Raw genomic sequence first — 20,821 nt, 5'->3', positions numbered from 1 at the left:
TTTTCTTTTCACTGCTTATATATAACTAGTTATCATCCTTTTGTAGAAATAAAAAAAATTATATAGTCTATATTTGCCAGTCGAAATTCTGAAATATAAATAAAGGAAACCATGAAAAACCAATATGTAATATATGTTTTGAAAATGAAACAAACAGGGTGTTTGGTCTAGTGGTATGATTCTCGCTTCGGGTGCGAGAGGTCGTGAGTTCGATTCTCGCAACACCCCAAACGTTAATAATTTTAATTTTTTTATTTCATATATTGTGCAACTTAAAAAAGAAATAAAAATGCACCATCCTGGAATCGAACCCGGGTCTGTACCGTGGCAGGGTACTATTCTACCACTAGACCACTGGTGCTTGTTGATACGTTTTCCGTTTTTAAATATACAAAGGTTGTTAAGAACAGAGTATCTTTTTACTTCTCTAATTACGTCATTCTCTTTTTACAAGGAAGGAACCATTAAAAAACAAAAAGGAAAAACTTTAGCTTTTTAGCTTTTAACTTTCTGAATAGACAATACATTATGGGCTTTGAACTTTAATAGAAGAGTTGTTTGCTCCACTTAATTAATTAAAGGTTTCATTTAACCCACCCTCAAACAAACTTAAAATGACATTATGCTACATTAAAGATATAATAAAGCACATTTCATCAAAAAAAAAAAAAACTTTACTCATGCTGTTAGAAAAACATTGAAAACAATATTCAACAAATTAAATCAAGTGACAACCTTGCAGATTTGTTTATAAAGACATTATCTTTTATAACTTTTAAAAAGTTGGTTTATGATATTGGCATATGTCAACTTAAAATCTTCGATAATATTACAAAATGTGGGAGTAAATGTTGTACTCTGTTTCCTTTAACCAATGATTTTGTCCCATTGGATTTTACTTGGTAAGATTTTTAATAAGACACAACCTTTATTCGCATGAATGTACATCTAAAAAGATGTTATATGAACATTTACATGTAATGATTAAGATAAGTATAGTTATAGACATTTATTTGTATGAACCTTCCATTATAAATATGTTTATCTTTCTCATTAATAAAATACACCATACTAAGCCATTTTATGTTCTTATATTAATCTGTATTGGTGGTTTTCATTTAGTGACTGACTAAATGAATTTGGTCTGTCACTATTAGAACTAGTCTTATTGAATCTAAGCCCATAAGATGATTTTAATCTATATCTTAGTATTTCAAGAAATATATATTTAACGGTCAGGCGAAAACCATCGTAATCTCCGTATATACATATATATTAATCTATAAATTTATATATGTAGTTAATCCTATCATAATTTATAACTTTAATAAATTAGTTCACTGCTTATTTTTATGTTTTGTTCTATCTTTATATGAGTTGTGCATCCCTTCACCATCTGAAGTCCAAATTGATGTTATCCATAAAAGGACAGTGTGAAAAGGCCCAACTTTTCATGTCACAGTTTTAAATTGAAAGTTAAAAAATTCTTAAAACAACCATTGAACTTTAAAAGAAATGGAAGAGAAAGGTAAAAAAAGCCTTTTGAAACCAATGTTGATAAAAAAAATAACACTAAAGCTTCTTACAAGGAAGAAGTGGAGCAGCACATAATCCATCATTATTCTTAAATGAAGAAGCTGGAATATTTGCTTTATGTTTTGGAATTCTCCCACTTAATCTATTCTCTGAAACATCAAACTCTTTCAGCTCTTTCAAATTCATTACCTTCTCAGGAATTCCACCACTTAGTTTGTTCCCTGAAAGTAATATTACACTCAATTTCTTTGCATTTCCAAGCTCCTCAGGAATCTTCCCTTTTACTCCATTTCTCACCATCTTCAGCACCTGTAATTCACTCAATTTTCCTATTGATTTCGGTATCGATGCTCCCAACTTATTTCGCGACAGACTTAACCAAGTAATCGTTCGCATCGCTGGTCTTTATTAGATATGGATATTTCTGCTGTAATTTAGGAATATAATTGATTTGTAATTATCATGTTCACACATATATCTTGTGTATATATATCACATTATCAATGAATGGAAAGGCAAGGATTCTACATTATCATGGTATCAGAGCCTAATTTCTTTCCTAAAAACTCTCTCCTAAAATTATATGTGTGAACATGATAATTACAAATCAATTATATTCCTAAATTACAGCAGAAATATCCATATCTAATAGTCTTTCTCCGATGGCATCTTCAATAGGACCTGAAAACATGTTGTTAGAAACATCAATAGAGTTATACTGGCCTAATGGATAATTGATCTTTTTAGAGAAGATGAAATCCAGGCCACCGCGAAACTTATTCGACTGAAGATCAACATCCATTAGAAGTGACAGGTTCTTGAATTCGACAGGAATTGACGAATGGAATCCATTATTTGACAGATTTAGAAAGGATAGGCTAGTCATGTTACCAATCCAGTGAGGCAACTTTCCTGTTAATTCATTTCCTGACAAGTCAAGTACCGATATAGAAGTTGATCCCAGCCAGCTTGGAAGTGGTCCTTTAATCCCCGTTTTCGCCAGGATAAGTCGAAAAAGTTTCAATTTTCGAAACCAGGATGGTATATGAACTAGTTTCAAAGGATTGAACGACAGATCCAAATACTGTAATCTTTGTAGTTTAACAAGCTGAGGAGGAACTTCGCCGGAGATTTGATTTCTTGACAAATCAAGGGATTGAAGATTGATCAAATGACCGAAACTCGAAGGAATCTTTCCGGTAAAACAGTTGTTTGAGAAGAATAGATCAGTAAGAGTAGTGAGATGGCCAATTGTTGCAGGCAATTTTCCTGTAAGTTTGTTGTTTTCCAGGATTAGCCTCTGAATATTTGGAAGTTTTCCGATCGATTGAGGCAAATGTCCTGTCAATTTGTTTTCTGATAAACGACAGAATTGCATAGACTTAAGTCCTGATATTGAAGCAGGAATACTTCCTGTAAGTTTGTTTTGATTCAGATATACCAAAACTAGTGCAGAAAGTTTACCGACGGATCCTGGAATTCTTCCGGTTATCAGGTTTTCAGAAAGATCAAGATATTTCAGATTCTTAAGATTGCCAGTACTCGTCGGAATACTCCCGGAAAAGCTGTTACCATGAAGATCAAGCTTTGTTAGCATTACCATGTTCCCAATTGAAGAAGGAATAGATCCTGACAATAAATTTCCTGATAGACCAAGTTCTGATAAAAACTTCCAGGATTGAAAAACAGACAGCGAAACACTACCGGATATAAAATTGTTGCTAAGATACAGCTTCTTCAAGTTAAATAAGTACTTAAAACTCACCGGAATCGTACCGGTAAGCTTGTTAGAATCAAGAAAGAGATACTGCAGCTTCGATAACAGGCCGAATTCCGGAGGAACAGAACCATTCAAATCCTTGAGATTACTAAGGTCAAGAAGTTGAAGAGATGATAAATTTGCCAAAAACGGAGACAAAGATCCTGACATGTAAGTATCTTCAATGAAGCCATCATCAGAAACAAGACCAGGACGAGAAAGATTAACAACTCTGCCGGAAGAATCGCAAACGACACCGTTCCAAGAAGTGCAGCAATCGGAAGAAGGTGTCCATGATTGTAAGAGGTGTGATGGATCATAGATGATTGTTTGCTTGAAGTGAAGCAATGCTTGTTTATCAATTGGATGGCAAGCTTTGCTTAATGGGTATGAAAAAAAGAAGATCAATATTGTAAGTGAGAAAAGTTTTGTGTGAATTGGAATTTCCATTGATGGATATGCGAATGAAGAATTGGGATTGATGTGTGTGATGAATACTTATTAATTAGGGTCATAAATATAAATAATGTGATTTTATGGGTTTGAATTAAATATATTTGTCAAGAATCCTGTGATGCGACCCTTCTGCCTGCCATATAGTAAGTGGAGATGGATATACATTTTTGTATTATTATTGTCATGACGGCTTTTTGCCGCACACAATTTCAAGCATATATAATATATTCAAAACGTAAATTACAATTATTAGGGTGCCCGCTATGGTTACTTTGTTTTTTACAAAGTACCGTTACTTGGTGTGGTTTTCACCACTGGATGATAGAGCATAAAATTAATCCAATGGTGAAAACCACACCAAGTAACGGTACTTTGTAAAAAACAAAATAACCATAACGAACACCCAATTATTAGACTAACAATATATTGTTTCAAAGAAAAAACTAACAATATATAACAATTGTAATTTACAATAATACTTTTTTCAGAAAAAATAAAAAAAACTTGCTATACATAGTTAGGTTCTGTTCTTTATCGTTGAAAAAACTGAATTGAACTAAATACTACATAATACTGAACCGAATGCTACTGAACTTAACAATAATGATTATATTAGATTTTAAAATAATTTTAATGATAATATTAGACATTAATAAGCTTATAATAATAATAATGGTTTTAATAATAATAATAACAATAATATAAATAAATATATTATTAAAGATAAAACTAAATTGAATATCAAATAAAAGCTCGACTTGATAAAAGTCTATGAAATTGAATAAGAATAAGTCTAATTTAAACTAAAAATACAAATTATATACAACATATAAATTTATATATAATTTAAAGCCTGAGAAGTCAAATACAAATACAAATTTCCATATGAATACAAATGTCCATTCAAATACAAATTTACACATAAATACAAATTTACACATAAATTACACATATTTTACATTTTTGGCCTATTTAGATTATTAAATACATTTTACATTTTTGGCTTATTTAGAATATGAAAATTTACTTTTCTTATACGATTTTTTAGAGCATTGTAATGTAAACATGTTGATATAATATTTATTTACTTCTCACAAAATTTGTAAATAAGTTGTACCAAATAATTATAATTATAATAAATAATGATAAATTATATATATATATATATACATATATATATATATATATATAATGATAAAGTATAAATTATATATAAATAATTGTAATTATAATAAAAATTGATACATTAATATATAATAAATTATAAATTATTTATAAATAATTATAATTATAATAAATAACGATAAATTATAGATAAATAATAATAATTATTAAAATAAATTATATATATATAATTATAATTATAATAAATAATGATAAATTATTGAATGCTGAAACGGAATGCTGAAACTAAAGGAATAATAGGGTTATTCAAGTTACCAAACAATATTAGAGTTATTTAATTAAACAAATTTAATTAAATTAAAATCCTAACAGCTTTCTCTCTCTCCTTCAATTGAACACGATTCATAGTGCTCTCTCTCCTTGTTCCACTTCACGACTGTCTCTCTCCTTCTCTCCCTTGAACAATTCACGACTCCGGTCAAGCTAGAAATCGGTGAGTTTCTGTCAACAATCTTCATTATCTAGAAACATTTGTGAATCGTCTAAACTCGATAATGATCTTTCGGAACCTTTTGCCCCAGGCAATCTGTAAACCGAAATATAGGCCCCAAAGTCTACTACCAAGCATATGCAATACCATATATTCGCCCCAAAGCCACTACACCATCTGCCCAAGCTATCTTTGAGCAGCCCCCTGCAGAAGCTAACCCAAAGTTGCCTTGCAAGCTCCATCCGTGTTGAGCTTTATCCAACCCTCACTCGGTGGCTACTAAGAAATCCAAACCGTCTGTGGAACTACATACGAGCTCATGGGCTGAAGTACTTTAGTTACATTGCATTCATTACAGAACCTAATCATTACCTCCATATGATTTCTTGGAAAATCTTTAGCATTAAACATAATGTCATTTCGAAATCTCTATAACCACCAGAGGCAACAAGCAAAAAATAATGGCCAACATATATATCGGAAGCTCCCTGTAGATCGAAGGTTACCCAGTAGCCACCATGCAAACCACTCAAGAAGAAAAGAGGGTGCAAGTCGATGGATACAGCTCTTCGCCATGTCATTTTGATCTGCGAAAAATCCCTAAGTATGTGGAATGTAGATTCCTCACTTGGACACCGGACACACAAGGGGTTAGACGACATGTGCCTCCTCACGTGATTAGTGTTACAGAGTATGCTATCATGTACGAGCTGCCAAAGGAAATACTTTATTTCCTCAGGCGCTGCCAGATTCCATAAGGAGGCTCCATAGATCTATACCCTGTTCGGACTATATATTCTCAAGAAAAGCATGGAACCCAAAATAAGACATCAGATGACTCGCTTTGGGGGAAGACAATAAACGCTGCGATTTTCAGTAAAGTCGATGCATTCACTATCAAACAAAGCATGTCCCAGTCCTAACTCCCAGGTTTTGTTTTCCAGTAATCTATCACCTTACGTGCAATGTGATCAATCGAGATTGGATGCTCCACCATACTCGCTAATGGGACCGAGCCTCACCAAATAGCCATCCAGAAACAAGTGGCCCACATGTTAAAATTTTGTTTACTGATGCCAGTAGATATGATGCTACTCTTAGCAATGATACTCTGCCACGTATTGAGTGAGACAGGTTCGAGTTGAAGACTGCCATTCCCTCCCAATTACCCTCATATTTTCCATGGACAACTCTGATCCATATGAGCTCCTTTTGAACTAGAATCTGTCAGCTTAACTCTACAATCATGGTAAGGTTCGATTTCCGCGTTGTCCGAATGCACAAACCCCTAGAAAAAGTTTTTGCTGCAACTATCAATTTTTGCATAAATATTTTTCGGTAAAATTGTTGTTTGCATAGTATGAGTTAACGGTTTTAAAACAAATATAGCACACATATAAAACTTATCCATTAGGATCTAGCATACACTGTAGATGATTAAGGTTAGGAAAAAATTAAGGTTAGGAAAAAATATCTTTCATCTAGGATGGACCAAAAAGATTCCCTTGAATGAGATGGAGGAGTTGAAAAGCGAACTTCCTCTATATCATCACTAGCGAAACAGGAACGGTTGCTTACTATCACCGGAATCAAATCCATGTACCAAAACCAATCCTTCTTTGCCAAAACACATGTACAAGAAGCAGTTTTGCTTCTAGGATGAAGAACAAAGATTTTTTCTTTTCTTTCTTTTTCTCAAATTTGAAAAACTGACTGCAGAGATGTGTGAAGAGAGAGGGCAGAGTGAAATTCACTTGATGGGATAAAGAAACGGGTAGTCTTTTTCCTAAGAAAATCTCTCATGTATCCCTTTAATTTTTATTTAAATGTTTTTTTTAATTAAAATTGTTTAAGATAATTTAATTATCAAAATATTTAATATAATTCAAATTAAATTTACATACATATAACTATATATTAAAATTAATTTGTGTAAATTAACATATAATATTAATTTACATGATAATTTAATTATCAAAATATTTAACATAATCCAAATTAAATTTACATACATATAACTATGTATTAAAATTAATTTGTGTAAATTAACATATAATATTAATTTACATTGATTATATGGATCTTTAATCCAATTACTTTTAATCAAATCCAATTTGATTAAATATGTACTTGATTGATTTAGAAAATAATAATAGCCAAATTATTATTTAACTTTTAATTAAGGTATTATATTAGAATTAAATATACATGTAATAGTAGGATTAATTGTGTAATATTATGATTAATTGTGTGTATATAAAACTAGGATTAATTTCAAATTAAACCATGTGGTTGCACGTTATTGCAGATCGGTATCTGTGGGTTTTTTATTACAAACCAAACATTATGGTTTGTAATTTTTTTATTTTGGGTTGACTTTGCCAAACTTGGTCGATAACGACCTCGAAATGAAACTTTTCAAGAATTAAATTATATTTTAAGCAACTTAAATTCTTCAAATTTTTAGGTTTGATGTCATTTAGCTGTTGTTTTTTATAAGAGAGAAAGTTAATATTTAGGGAGAGAAAACTCCAAAATGATGATTTTGAAAAATAAAAAATGTGGTTCCACAGTAAATATGATACTAAACAACTTTAATTCTTGAAAATTTTCATTTTGAGGTCGTTATCGGTCAAATTTTATAAAGTCAACTGAAAATGAAAATTTTACAAACCACATGGTTCGATTTGTAAAAAACTACATGTACCAATCTCTAAAAACATGTAACCACATGGTTTAATTTGAAATGAACCCATAAAACTATATACAACTATATTATCTGATAATATATATACTAAATTTACATTTTTAATTTAATATAGTTAAACTGAAGATTAAACTTGAGATTGAACTTATCCCTATTATTTCTCCCGTTTGGGCAGACCGAAAATGAATTCAATCCAATTGAATTCCTCTATTCATTTAGGCCCATTAACATTGTTCTAACATTTCTTAAACGAAACTCTGATTCCATTATAGTTTCATTCTGCGAGCGATCTAGATAGGTATATCTAGAGGTGGTGGTTAGACCGAATTTCTGGTTCATCTAATCTAGGCATCAATAGATTTTAGCTGACCTTTATGACTATCAAACTCATATATTTATCTCATGTTCAAAGACTGAGAACTTAATAGTAACCTCATAGTAATCCCTTACTATATGATATCATGTTGAACATGAGGCATGCTATTGTCATCCTCATACAGTGTTCAGACATTCCTTGATCTTTTAGTGAACTGATAAGTTCGAATAAATAATATTCATTGCTTCATTTGGGTGTGGCTACACTCTTCTCATTTCCACTAATCAAGTGGCCGATGATATCTTTTCTCCCTCAAGTGAGTAGCAATCCTCGTACTTCACTCATGATCCCTCAGAATGATTCAGTACATACCTGGCTAACCCATACTTGGCACTAATTTATTGGCTCTTTAGGCGATAACCTAAGCATGCAGTGTCTCATATAGGTCTCATAGTGATTTTGGATTTAAGCATTCATCGATGACCGTTACATGAGAACCACCTATGACATTGAAGACCCCTATCGAAGACCCCTAGATGCATTGAGCTGCATTTGTTCACCATTCCGGATAACTCTAAGCTTAGAGCCCGAAACACACTCCAAGATCACATCGACCATAAAGACATCTAAGCCAATATCCTTTAGAGTATCATAGAGGAAATTCAACAAAACCTGATCATATGCCATCTTTAGGTCAAGCTTCAAAATCATGTAGCCTTTCGACCCTTCTTTCTCTTGAACGTGTGAATGACTTCTTGTAAAAGAATAACATTATCAGTAATTTACCTCCCTGGCTCAAAACTACTGTATATAGGTCTAACAAAATGTTGTAGGGGGGGCTTCAGCCGGTTAACGATACATTTTGTTACAATTTTGTAGACGATAATATAGAGACCGGTCTGGCTAAATTGTGACATCCATTCCAAGTTGCTGACCTTTGGTTATCACAATAATTAATATATCATCCCATCCCTAACTAACAGAGCCTATATCCAAGCATCTTTTTATTGAATTACACACCTAGGGCCCAACCTATGCCCACAATTTTTGAAAAAAAAACTTGCTTGAAAACCATCAGGCACGGGGGCCTTAAAAGGGGACTATATCGAACAGAGTAGTTCTAATCTTATCACCAATGAAAGAAGTATGTATCATAGAAATTATAGAGTTGTGAAGAGTGAGAACCTGGTAAGTGTCACCAGAGAAAGTCGGTCGATGCAATCATCAGTTTATAGTTGAAGAAAATAGTCAAAGACCATCTGCTTCACCTCAACTCCATCCCAGTTCCAAATGCTCGATTCATCCTGTAGCCCCTCAATTTTATTACGATGATGACAGATAAGTGTAAAAGTATGGAAGAAGGATATGTTGTTATCCCCAAAGCTTTGCCCGAGATTTCTAATACCAAAATATTTCCTCTTGGAGCAGAACTGTATTAAGCCAAGACAACTACTTTGATTCCAATCTGATTAGCCCTTTATAACCCCCGGTTCAAGACATTTTTATACGTCCCCCGGATGCCTCAATATCCGACATTTACTATAAAAAAATGTTTCCGAACACCTTTGTGTTCCATCTGTGCACCGCCACTATGAACTCTTGCAAACCAATGGCAATCGGGCCGTGTTATCCCACACTGAAGTGAAAAAAAGTTTGAAGTCATCATGTTGTAGCCACACATCGTCAAACTGGAATGGTTTATTGCTGGGCTCTAAAATTTGAGGCTAGAATGTTAGTTGGATCAGTGTGTGGTTTGATTGGTTACGGGGGAAGGTGTCGAATTGCTTCCTCTAAAAACTGGTCATGGAGCTGAATGTTGCATAATGTTCTATCTAAATGACACGTTACCCGAGTCCTTGGAGACGATCCCCAATACCAGGTGAAGTAAGGTCCCGAAAATCCCATGTCGATAGATGCATGTAGTTTATCCATTAGGAGAAGAAGGTGCATCAATCAAGTATACTGGTCGACCCTCCTTACTTTTCGTCTAGATTTTTTACACAACTGAAGTCTCCGAGAATAAGTCAGGCCTCCGTAACACTATTGCAATATAACAACATATATGCTATAAACTCTCACTTTAAAGGCATTTGCAGACTGAAGTGTACGAAGGAAGACAAGAAGGAAAGACCATGCCACTGACCCCCCCCCCCCCCCCCCCAATGCAAGTAACTCTTGTATGGAGAAATTATCTATTCTTGGATAGCATAGAAATTTGTAATTTATCACTATTCTGAAACAACCAAATACCCTCACTTAAACCTTCGGTATCTACTACCTCCATATTCGAAAAACTTCAATTTCCTTCTCAACTCCTCAGCTCGGGCAGAAGGAAGGCAATGCTCAATAAGGGCAAGGAGTTCAGATCTATAAATGGAGATTATATGGTGAAGTGTCCGGTGAAGCTCATTACCACCGGCTCATAAACAATTCCACGAAATAAACATTCAAGAAGGAAGTGGCAAACACACACGACCATTGAGAGTCAGTAACCAGGGGCGGACGTCTCACCCATAGTCACATGATTCACATCCAAATCATGTGATCCAAGTGGCTCTTTTGTATTGGTACTCGTTCGGCTTCTTTTATTTCGGCACGGAGAATCTTCACTCGATCTAGCACTTTCCTTATCCCTAGAAGCTTTATCAACATCCATTTATGCATCGGTAGCATTGTCACACAAACCACCAAAAATATTATGGGAACTTGGAGCTAGGTACCCCAAAGGGCCAGTAAAAGTCACTCTAGTCACCCAGTCGACTTTGAATTTCCAAAGGTAAGAGTTTCTTTCGAACTGGCATGCTCGATAGTAGCAGTCTTTCCTTTGGGATCACGAGCGAGAGTGTTCTTATAGGAGAACTAGCTAGGCAAGGTTGTGGTGTCGGCTGATGTTATTCTTGTTTATCATTAATATGCTCTAGTTTCCTAGAATGAGGCTTATAAGTCTGCTCTGGAACAATCATACATGCCGCATATCCATCACTGTCTTTAAGAGCCTCTTTATCACTATGTATAGCTACTAAAGGCAACGAGATCTCGGGGTTGACGTCTTTACCTCTAGTGGCTGAATCCATGGCAGTATCATCAATCTTTAGGCCATTTTGACGAGATTTTCATGGTGAGTTTAGGTTTCGGAGGAGGGTAATGTTTAGACATGCTTCTTTCACATGGCCATATTTTCCACACTTGGTGCATGCTATGTACAACCCTTCACAAAAAAAATGTTATAATTATTGGTTATCAGTTATAGTGGTTTTTAAGTTAAAAAATGTAAAAGTAAATTATTTTTATGTTACATTTTGAAATTTAGTGATCATAACATTAAAACCAACAATATTTACTCTTGTTGCAGACAGGGGCGGAGCTAGAGGGATTGGGGAGGATCGACCGACCCTTCGGATCCGCCGAAAAACCCCAAAGAGGGGTTTTCCATCCTGGCTCCGCCAGATTCTGTCAGGCTGGAGCCCCTCCAGCCATGGCAGAAGATTAAGTTTGAACTTGTTGCAGAAAGGTAAGGATTCAATATTTCTGACAAGGACTCAAAATCTCAGCTTTTGTTGTAGCATAAACTCATCACATTCATGTAAATCAAACAAAATCCACTTGTTTCTTTTGAGATTAAAAGTAGCAAGAAGAGGCGTAAGGGGGATGAAGAGGAAGATGGGCAAAAAATAAAGGATATGAGAGGAAGAGGATGAAATGGGTTTTTGCTTTTTGCATATAATAATAATTGTTATTTTACTCTTCTCCACGCCCACTCTTTCTCCGAGATTCTATTAAAAAATAGACTAAATCATTTATTAGTCCACATCTTTTTACTTAACACACTGTTTTGTCTCTCTATTTTGAAAAATACATTATAAGGTCTTTAACTTTTTTCAATATTGACCATTTGGTTCTTCTCTCTAGTTTTTTTTAGATTTTTAACCGAACATATCTTAACTTTTAGGACAGCCATAGTAGATACAAAATGGTAATATTACTCTGTTATTTTTTGTCTGTCTGTTTATGTCCAATATAACAATTAAAAATCTAAAAGAAAATAAATAGAATGACCAAATGGTTAATAATGGCAAAAAAAAGGATCTTATAATGTGTTTTTCAAAATAGGAGTACTGAACAATGTGTTAGGTAAAAAGGAGAGGACTAACAAATTATTTACCCTAAAAAATATAAAGTGTTTTAACTTTCATGCTTTAAGATTTCTTATTTACTTTTTCACATTGAACTTTTATTTTAATTTTAATGTATATTCTTTTGGGATAAATCTAAAAATAAGCTTCCTCAGATTTAGATATGAGTATATGTGGGTTTTTTAGGTATAAGGTACCAAAATAGGTCTATAGTTTTTACGTACAAAATAGTGGTAAATTACATATGTGGTGTACAAATAGAAGGAAATGAGAAGCGAAATGGAAGGAAATGAGAAGCAAAATAGAGAGGAGTGAGAGAGAAATGGTAGAGAGAGAAATGGGAGAGAGAGGGAGAGAAGTTGAAGGAAGAAGATGATGATATTTTAGTAATTCTATAAGAAATACGGTTATTTTAGTAATTTCATAAAGAGTGGGTCCCATTTTTTTAATGTTACAATGAAAAATGCTGATGTGGCAACTTTGACTTGCATTGACCGGTCATAAAAACCGGATGTACACTTTAGTGGGATGTCACCTGAAGGTTGTATAGTTTAGTGTGACGTTCCGTTATCGATGCCTAAATTGGTATATTTTTTAAACGTTAAACTTATATTGGTGGCTATTTTGTACGTAGAGTTTAAATTGATACTTCTCCAAAAATAATAAGCCTATTGTAGTACTTTATCTTTTTTTTTTATTGGAAAAAGAGAATTGAGATCCTCCTCCATTTGCAAAATCTAGAACTTTTTATTTACAATGACAATTTAACGGTTAACGACTTTAAAATAAAAAATTACAATAATTAATGATATTTTATTAACTTTAATTTTTCATCCTTTTAATTTTGTAGTTATTCAAGTATTGTTTGTCACGGGATAGACTAATCTTTGAATTGAGAAAACTCTAAAAATAATTAGTTAAGGGCAGGCTCCGCCAACCAACAATTAGAGGAAGTAACACAATAATAAACAAGAACAATTCAGCCAAAGATAGTACCATATATGTGAAGACAAAACAACTTACAATCATTTCAGACAATTTGAAGTCTTCTCTGATCTGATCAATGTTCAAAATCAAATTATTGATCGTGCTAGAAAGAAATGATAGGAGAATAAGCTTATATTCCAAAAATCCAAGGAATTATATGAAGGATTAATTTAATATATGACGCAATTCTTTGCTCATCATGCTGGATTTTATTAATTTAAAGTATAATATCATTAAAGTGAAAAGCTCAGCCAACAGCGGGGATAGCTCAGTTGGGAGAGCGTCAGACTGAAGATCTGAAGGTCTCGTGTTCGATCCATGATCACCGCAATTTTTAATTTTTTTACTTTTTACTAAATGAGTTGTAAAATTCCAAAAATGCCCATAACGTACTGTCAGCTTTTATTTCAACTTTATCTCATATCCATATGAGCTGTCAAATTCCAAAAAGGTCCATACCCACTTACACTTTGGGCTTCCCGCTGCATTGTCATTTGCGTGATTTTAGTATTCTTTTTTTTTTCCATGAAAGGAATTCTTCTTTCTTATTTTAACAAGAACAAAACAACTAGATTTTTTTTTTCTTTTTTTTTGTTCTGAATGTAATTACTATTTGCCAGAAATTGAAAACTTCATTTCTTCATGCCTGTACAGAATCAATAGAAACTTATTAAAACTCATATGAAATTAAAATTAAACCCAAAATAAATTGAAAAATGTATAAAAATATCTGTAACGTTATCAGTAGAGCCGGTTCTCATAATTTATTGGTCTAGATGGAATAATAAATAAATGTTTTTTTAATAAAAACATTTTACATAAAAAAAATTAAAATATATTTCAGTACATTATAAACAAAAAAGTATTTCATTAATAATTATACGATACGTATTATTACATTCACTAAATACAATTGTTTATCCAAAATTAAAAAGATGTTTCACAATTGTTTTGAATTATGGATTAAACTTCTATTTGACTCATGTAATATCCAAAATTTTGCCATTTAGCTAATGTCATATTATTTGATCATATTGCCTATTGGAGTATTTTTATAAGTAACATTTAACTCATTTTAGATTAAAAAAACTAACCGATTTGTTAAGTTTTTTGCCAATAATTTTTTTTTATTTTTTTATATAGACTTAATACGTGATTAAATAAGAAAAAAAATTAATTCTTTATTTATCTACATATTAAACCTATATGGTAAAAAATTAAATCAATTGTCATTTGTATATATCACGTGTCAAAAATTGTGTCATGTAGCAAAAAAAAAAATTATTAAATCGATTAATTTTCCATAACAATTGGACTAAATGTCACTTATGGAAATACTTCAAGGAGAAAATGTTACCAAATTATATAGTACAACTTTGGATATATATCACAGAGGCCAAATATGAGTTTAATTTTTAAATTAACCCTCAATCTATATTCAAAAAATCAACTAGACCTATTTTTTTCTATGTAAAAATTTCCCTAATTTTAATATTTCTTTATTTTTTCTTTAAGAAAAAAATTTTGCTTTCACGGAATCGGACATAGGACCTTTCAATGGTAATTGTGTGCTTAATCACTGTGACACTTATTAACTTTAGTATGAATTGTTTTTTACTCCGTATATATATACACACCTAATAAAAAAATTTGGACCCCCTACAGCTTTGGCCCTAGGCTAGGACACTCCTGACCTAAGCTCAGGGTCGGTCCTGGTTGTGAGTTAAAAGTAATTTTACTTCTAATGTCTAAAATTGTGTAACTTTACCTAAAATTAGCAGTCAAGAGAAATTTTACCCTTAACATTAGCAAATTGGATTAATTTAATAAAAAATTCATCAAAGTGGCTTCCCAGTTACAAAACTTGTCATCTACGACTTTACATGTGCATCATTTTATTACTCATTAGTAACAGATCACAAACACATAAATAGACGTGAAAAAATAATATTGTATTTTATACGAGTTGAATAGAAAAATTCAAATATTTCATCGAATTTAAAAATATGAATCTCTAATTCTATTACTAAATCACAAAGAAATGTGAACTTTTTTTTAAACTAACCGATATGCAACTGGTGCAGAATAAGTAGCAAAACATATACATTTTAAAATGATATCTAAAATTGATTCAACTTGCCAACGATAAGTAAAATTGCTCTTAACTGCCATCATTGTGGATAAAATTGTACCATTGTAGATGTTAGGGGTAAAATTGCTCTTGACGGTCAATGTTAGACATATTTTTACACCTTATCCCAAAATAAATTAACTGAAATATATATTTATTTATAACTGTTATAAAATATATATGGAATTTTATATTTATAACTACACATAATTATATTTTTAAGTTAAAAATATTTAAAGAAATTTAATTTATTTATTTGAGTTGAAACTAAGTTTTTAAACTCATATTTTGAATTGTATAATTTATATTTAGTATTTATATATAATATTAAATAATTTCATATTAATTTATCAAAAAATATACATATTAATTTTAACATACTTAATTACGTATTAAAAAAATTAGATAAATAATTTATTAGTCTCTTACTTTTTACATAATATATTAGATTTTTAAATTTTATTATATTAACGTGTTTCTTAATGGTGATGTTTAATGTTGTTTGCATCAATAAAACTAATAAAAGTTATGTTCTCTTTTTTTCTTCTAAAATTTCAATCCATATAATATTGAATGAACAACTATTTATAGTTTTAGAGATGGGAGTTAATTTGATAGTGAAAATTATCTTAACGACCATAATTCACGTTCATAGACTTGACACATTGATGAGGGGAATGCTGTAATAAGAGTGAAGTATATGGTTAAGCACCTATATATTAATTATACCAATATATACTACGTATAACAGTAGAAGCAGAAAGAATTTATAAAAAGTGTTTTAGTGACTTTTTCGATTAGTTAGCACCGTATGAGAGAATATGAGTTTAACTTATCTATATATATTAATAGTAATTATGAAGTTCAAATATTATAACTACTATATTTTTTTTTGGTAAGATTATAACTACTATATTAATATAATAAATACTATTTCATTTTTATAAAATGTATAACAACTTAATCATAACTTAAACCAATAAATAATTTTTTTTTTTCAAATAACAATGTATAACATAAAACAATTAAAAAGAATCATATAACTCTAACAAACCAACATAACCGTACCTCAAGTTTTTAGTTTGTTAGGATGTAAATTTGTGAAGAAAAAAATCACAAACTCCTTACATTATATAATACAATAAATTGTAACTGATGTTGTAAATAATAATACCTATTAAATAAAAATTATCAATATGTTATTATACAGGAATTTTCACATACTCCTTAATGAGCAAGTGAATTTGCTCATTCACCGTTAGATATAGACTTATTAAATTTAAGCATCATGATGTTTTGAATCTCCACCTTAGGATTCTAATAAGCCTATATCTTAATTAATACAATACATCTTCATCTACTTCATTAATAATTTTTTTTTTTGCCAGGGAAAAGAAAAGAAAAACAAACACCACAACACACTAGCTCGGGATCAGACGAGGAAAACTAACTCTCACATTATCTTCAAATAACAAAGACAACACAGACTCAGGAGGAGAAGAGAAAATAGACACGTTCAAGGCCTTCTCATGGCCCTCCGCAGTAAGCCGATCCGCCACCCGATTTTGCTCTCTGAAAACATGGCTAAAATTGACATCATCGAAAGAGGAGGTAATCTTCTATTATTTTTATTTATTTAAACAATTTTTTTCATTTTGATTTTTAACTATTTGACAACTTATTAAAAAAGGCTCCAGAACACTTCTCCTCGTTTCTCTCTGCTTCCGGTTTTATATATTTAAACCAAATTATCACGTTTCATAATATTAATTATAATGTTAATTTTTCATCCAAAAAAACTATAATATTAATTAATACCACACTATAACTATCATGTTTTATAATGTTAATTAATACCAAATTAATATCACACTATAACTATCACATTTTATAATGTTAATTAATACCCATTTTAACTATTTCATTTCATATAATGTTAATTAATATCCACATAATGATAATTAATACACACTGTCACGTTTTTCTATTTTGTTCAATTCTATTATTTAAATAATCTTTTAAATTTTGATTTTTAACTATTTGACAACTCATCAAAAAATGCTCCATAACACTTTTCCTCATTTCTTTCTGCTTCCAGTATTATTTATAGTATAGATTTGAATTATAGTTCTTGAAAAATATTTAACATTCATGTTTCTAAATTTGATTTGTTACTTTAGAAAGTTAGGACAAGACATCAGAGACTATCGTAGAGCCAATCTTAATAAAAAAAACATAAGACGCGAATATGGAAACAACAAGATATTCAAATTCAAATTTTATGTTATAGAATAGATATGATTGTTGTGCACGTTTAAAGTATTAAAAAGTGATTTAGAGAAAGGGTTAAATAATGTTATACAGAAAGTGTTGGGATAAGCATATATTCATAACATATATATTTATCCAAATAAGTAAACGGGTTTACGGGTTATCTCTTGTAGCGCGGATCTCGTTCTTGATTTGCAGCGGAAGGATTCGGATCAATCACCCGATCTAGTAACACCAATCAAGCCTTCAACCACGCCAATAGAATTGGAAGAGGAAGACAATTGGTTCACGAACTAAAACGACGACGAATCCCAAAGAGAGAGAGGGGGGCGGCCAAAAGGAGGAAGCAGGAGAGAAAAATTCTCTTTTCTGTGTTTTTGAGATACTGTATCTCTAAAACCTAATTCCTTATTCTCTTAGAATTAGTGTTGGTTAGGGTTTCTATTTATACTGAATAAATAGATAACCTAACCCTAATTTTTATTGGGTTTGGGCCCGCTCCATTTCGGACGGGCCTAATTGGATCCATATCCAATTAATTCCAATAGAAAGAAAACTAATCTTTCGTTAATGAATTTTGAAAATCAATAGTATAATCTTTCGTTAAAAAATATTATAATTTTCGGTTTCTATATAAACAATTTATTGCCCCACGTAACGGGAATGTACAGTATTAGTGTTAGTTTAAACTTGACACGTTGGACATGTGTAATAGTTAATTGTTAAAGTTAATGAACAAATTCAGATATTGAATTATGGGTGTCTTCTATGCTTACTTTGTTTTTTTACAAATTAAGTTTTACTTTGTTTTTTCTATCATTGGATGAGCTTACTTTGTCAAAGTTCATCACCATCTAATGGTGAAAAAAACAAAGTAAGACTTACTTTGTCAAAAACAAAGTAAGTATAACCTAACCCTTAAATTATGTATTAAGTTTTTTTTTTAAGTTGTATTCCCGGTTTTTTTTTGTTCAATAAAAGAAAATTTCGAAATAAATGTTAAAAATTGGAAATCCAACAATAATAAAGTTATTTAAATGTAATGGGAAATTGGAATTTTTCAAAATAATGCCGAGAGCATATATCCAAAGATAATGTTTAGCTAGCAAAAAGTTATTTTTAAGAGTAGTATATCTGATATATATTTTGTACTGAATTCAATGTGTCATCGAATTTTTTATATTTAAAACAGGCGCTATAAACATCCATTTCGTACAACATTGAATATTTTTTTCTAAAAAATGCATTAATCTGAGAAAATATCCTGCGAAAATTGGACTTACTATAATGTAGAGCAAATGATAATATTGATGTAACATACCCCACCTTCCATAAAGTCACGTGGACACAAACATTGTTATGTCAGGTGATAAACATAAAATCTACTACTATTTGATTTACTTTCTCCCCTCCTCAACTCACCTTTTTGTCCTTTGTAAGGGAGGCTTGAGGGATTGATTAATAACATATTGGAACCCCGAATTCTCCTAATACCAAGCTTCACAAAAACACTTTCTCAACCTTGGAATGACTCTCTGATTGTGAAGTTGCTAGGGTGCAACATTGGATACATAGCCTTGAGAAACAAAGTGTTAGAATATTGTAATACTGTAAAATAGACAGGGACATTAGAGTCTTTAGATATGGAAAGTAAAGTTAGCTATAGTTGTCTATAAATATTGTAATCCTCTCTTTATTTAATATAGAAAATTATATTTCTCTTCATCTCATCTCAATTCCAGTTAGGTTTAATATGGTATAAGAGTTGGGTGGTAGATTTCAAATTCCGGCGACTGAGAATGGAGATCATTGGAGAATGGGAAGAAAGAAACAACAGTACAAATCGTACGCTGATATAGTGAATTCAAGTTTTGAAGAAGTTGAATCAGAATCAAGTGATTCTAAATCAAGAAATTCTGATCGTGATTCTGAATCAAGCAATTCCAATCGCAACTCAGATCGCAACAATTCTAATCACAATTCAATTCACAACTCAGATCACAATTTCAATCACGATTCAAATCGCAATTATGGTCGTAATTCTAATATTCCTAATCCAGAATCAACGATGCATACATCTGCTAATTCATCAAACAACCAGAGCAGTGATAACCCTGGTTTGATGATTGTCAACATAATTCTCGATGGAAAGAATTATAATCTGTGGAAGAGAGCATTGTTGCTAGCCATTAGTGCAAAACGCAAGACAAATTTCATCATGAAGAACTATGAACTAGCAGATCGAACCTCAAATGCACATTTGAAGTGGAAAGAAACAGATTATCTGGTTTTCTCCTGGATCTTGAATTCTCTCATCAAAGAATTGGCTGCAGTCTTCATTCATGCGAAATCTGCTCAAGGATTGTGGAAGGAGATAGAGCAAAGGTACGGAGAAAGCAATGGTTCTCTTATTTTTCAACTTCGCAATGAGATTTGCAGTTCCACTCAAGGAGGTATGTCTTTAGTAGACTTTTTTAATAAGATGGAAATGTTGTGGGATAAATATGCAATATTGAAGCCTGTTGAAAATTGCACTTGTGGAGAGTCAAGGAAACTTGCTCAAACACAAATTGAGGATGAACAACTGATGCAATTTCTGTCCGGATTTAATGTTGAGTTTGATCATGTTAGAGATCAAATCTTGATCATGGAACCACTACCTTAATAAGGCAATTTTCTATGCTTTCACGAATTGAGAAACAAAGAAGTGGAAGTACAAATAACATTGAGTTTGTTAATATGTCTGCTGGTGGTAGAAAACAAGGATATAACAATAGTTATAATGGTAGAAAAAGTGGCTATCAGGCTAAAAACAAGTCAGATAAGGTTTGTACTTGTTGCGAAAAAGAAGGACATGAGCGTGTGGGTTGTTTCAGGATTAAAGGATATCCAGATTAGTTCAAAGGAAAA

At 31.7% G+C, this 20,821-nt stretch overlaps 1 protein-coding gene and 2 non-coding genes across 3 annotated transcripts; 2 read left to right on the top strand and 1 right to left on the bottom strand.

Annotated features, from left to right (window-relative positions):
• Positions 1–156: 156 nt before the first annotated feature.
• TRNAP-CGG (transfer RNA proline (anticodon CGG)) lies at positions 157–228 on the top strand. Its single transcript has one exon. It is a non-coding gene; the product is annotated as a tRNA-Pro (tRNA).
• Positions 229–1,518: 1,290 nt separating this feature from the next.
• Positions 1,519–3,765, bottom strand: LOC136211266 (probable leucine-rich repeat receptor-like protein kinase At1g35710). The gene is made up of 2 exons (XM_066002709.1): positions 2,194–3,765; positions 1,519–1,943 (listed from the first exon to the last, which is right to left on the bottom strand). The coding sequence occupies exons 1-2, from the start codon at positions 3,743–3,745 to the stop codon at positions 1,573–1,575; spliced, it is 1,923 nt and encodes a 640-aa protein (XP_065858781.1). The 5' UTR covers positions 3,746–3,765; the 3' UTR covers positions 1,519–1,572.
• A 10,001-nt stretch (positions 3,766–13,766) lies between these two features.
• TRNAF-GAA (transfer RNA phenylalanine (anticodon GAA)) lies at positions 13,767–13,839 on the top strand. The gene has a single exon. It is a non-coding gene; the product is annotated as a tRNA-Phe (tRNA).
• The last annotated feature ends 6,982 nt before the right edge of the window (positions 13,840–20,821 follow it).

Source organism: Euphorbia lathyris, chromosome 1 (genome assembly GCF_963576675.1).
Source record: "Euphorbia lathyris chromosome 1, ddEupLath1.1, whole genome shotgun sequence".
Classification (NCBI taxonomy): domain Eukaryota; kingdom Viridiplantae; phylum Streptophyta; class Magnoliopsida; order Malpighiales; family Euphorbiaceae; genus Euphorbia; species Euphorbia lathyris.
Note: the sequence above shows the minus strand (reverse complement) of the source record. Positions and strands in the feature narration are given on the sequence as shown.